Source organism: Sprattus sprattus (genome assembly GCF_963457725.1).
Source record: "Sprattus sprattus genome assembly, chromosome: 14".
NCBI classification, from domain to species: domain Eukaryota; kingdom Metazoa; phylum Chordata; class Actinopteri; order Clupeiformes; family Clupeidae; genus Sprattus; species Sprattus sprattus.
In genome coordinates, this window is record NC_137912.1 from 19,650,829 (window position 1) to 19,653,328 (window position 2,500).

A 2,500-nucleotide genomic window follows, 5' to 3' on the forward strand; every position below is an offset into this window, starting at 1 on the left:
ACACACACACACACACACACACACACACACACACACTACACACAGTCATGTTAATATGCGCCTTCAAGCTTTATGAACCTCCTTAGAATATGTAAGCACACATAAACACAAACTAAAATATAATAGCGATAACACATACACACACACACACTACATTCACTACACACACACACACCCCTCATCCATAGGCGTCAGTTACGGGGGGACGGGGGGACATGTCCCCACCACTATTCATGATTTGAATTTTGTCCCCACCACTCTTAAAATGTGCAAACCAATTGCGACCGAAAAAACCCACCAGGGTAGGCTAATCACATAGCGTTTACTGTCTGATATACTGTCAACTCCTATAGTTCACGTCCTGCTTTTCAAGCAGCGATCTCTTAGCAGTCATGAGTGCAACAAATAGCAAAAGCTCAGATTGTGGATAACCACTTGGTTACATCAGCCTTTGGCGAGGTGTGCATGGCTCTGCTATTTCTTACCGTAGAATGCCATTCTAAACGTCCTGCATGTTACGTTTTATAATACGCCTAATGCTACTGAAAAATGTATTTTTTCGCTTCAATGTCGTTAAAAGAATAAGATATTGTTGGAGGAAGTTGTTTTGTCGCAGCAGGCGCTGTCGAGCGGCTGTTCCAATAAATCCATGTAAATGTTCGTAATTCACAATACTGTTTGATAACCACCTGAAGAAGTTGTATTAATGTTTCCCCATGTGTTGTCTACTGCTCATTTTACACTGTTTCTCCAAAATCCGTTTGGTCGATGAAATACTGTGTTCATTGGTGTTTTCATGACAACATATTGAAGCAACCCTTAATGTGTATTGTACATCATAAGTACATTCGCCTGCGTCTCGCAGAATTGCATTATCATTGCTTCTGACTTTACGAAGGTAAGGGGAAAGTTAAGTCATTGTTACTCCGCTGGTTGATGCTCAGTACCTCGTTTCATTTCATACACCCTTTACAGTCTGACATTGAGTGTCTGGTAAACTTTGTTGCTGTCAAGAGAAGTGTTAAGTTGCCAATTCTGTTCTTTGTCCTATGTGAATTAATAGTATTGGCCTACATATCCCGAGCCAATACCCTGGTGTTCCCAACACCGTTTTGCAAAACAAGCCAAAACACGGTCTTTTATTGTTCGAATGGGATTTTCAAAACCTGACAATACACTGTAGAGCATATTGTAATGCAACGTTGAATGGATGGATAGCTTACATAAGGGTACCCAGCACTTTTCAAACCACACTCAAGCTTATGGTTATTGTCCCCACCACTTCTAAAAACAAACTGACGCCCTTGCCCTCATCCCAACATTAACCACTCTGTGGACAGCGAATAAGTGGATTATGTGTATAAGTAGGGAAACTGGTTCCTATTTTGTGCTTTTTCATTTCCCCTCTCATCATGTCATGGTAGCAAAGGGAGGATCTTACCAGGCGCCGTGAGAAGGTTTCCAGGAAGCGCGAGAAGATCACCACAGAAGGCACGGACACTGACCGACCGCTGGCATCGCTGAGTGAGGAGCTGGAGTCCCTCAGTGCCAACATTGATTACATCAACGACAACATCGCAGAATGCCAGGCAAACATCATGCAGATGGAGGAGGCTAAGGTGTGTGTGTGTTTGAGCAAGGATCAAGCAAAATAAAGGTCATAGGTGACAGTTCCAGTAAATATGTACCTTAACTATACGGCAGGATAAAAGTTTCTGCTAAATGAATCACCGTGAATGTTAATATGAATGTAAATATTTTGTCACGTAGGAGGAGGGTGACACAGTGGATGTGTCCGCGGTGATCAGCTCCTGTACTCTGTCTGAAGCACGCATGCTGTTGGATCACCTCCTGTCCATGGCTATCAACAAGGTGCACGCAACACAGACAGACAGACATACGTTGATTTAAGTGTGGTAATTTGACTCGGCAAGTGTACAATTAAATAGTGTATGTTACTTGTATGTGTTTTGCCACACTCAAATGTTTGGCCATGAGACTCACTCTAGATGACGGTATATTCCAACATGCTGGCGGACTCTTTATTACTTGATTGGTAGACTGTGGCTTCTAATGTTTGAGTGGTAGACTGTGGGTTCTAACATGCTGTCACCCCCCACATCATCCCCTCAGGGTCTGCAAGCGGCCCAGAAGGAGTCCCAGATTAAGGTGACGGAGGGCCGTCTGAAGCAGACAGAGATCACCAGTGCCACACAGAACCAGTTGCTCTTCCACATGCTCAAGGAGAAAGCCGAGCTCAACCCAGAGTTGGACGCTCTGCTGGGTAACGCACTACAGGGTACGCCACCAATCAGAGCTCTCACATAGCCATAGACTGGCAATCCCACCAATCAGAGCTTGCACAAAGCCTTGACCAGCCCTAATCTACACTTATCATCAATCAGAGCTCTCACAGAGCCTTGACCCAGCCAAATTCTTTAATACCCGCCAATCAGATCTCTTACATTTGAGTGTCTTAACTGGGCAGTCACACTCCTGT

The 2,500-nt window shown here is 44.2% G+C and overlaps 1 protein-coding gene across 1 annotated transcript in view; it reads left to right on the forward strand.

Moving 5' to 3' along the window:
• The window catches only part of LOC308375555 (kinesin-like protein KIF21A), a 40,611-nt gene that overhangs the window by 29,516 nt on the left and 8,595 nt on the right, over positions 1–2,500 (forward strand). Inside the window, exons 20-22 of the mRNA XM_080851721.1 lie at positions 1,425–1,619; positions 1,771–1,872; positions 2,134–2,299. Of these exons, the coding sequence (XP_080707847.1) occupies positions 1,425–1,619; positions 1,771–1,872; positions 2,134–2,299 (463 nt within the window). The remainder of the gene's footprint in view (positions 1–1,424; positions 1,620–1,770; positions 1,873–2,133; positions 2,300–2,500) is intronic.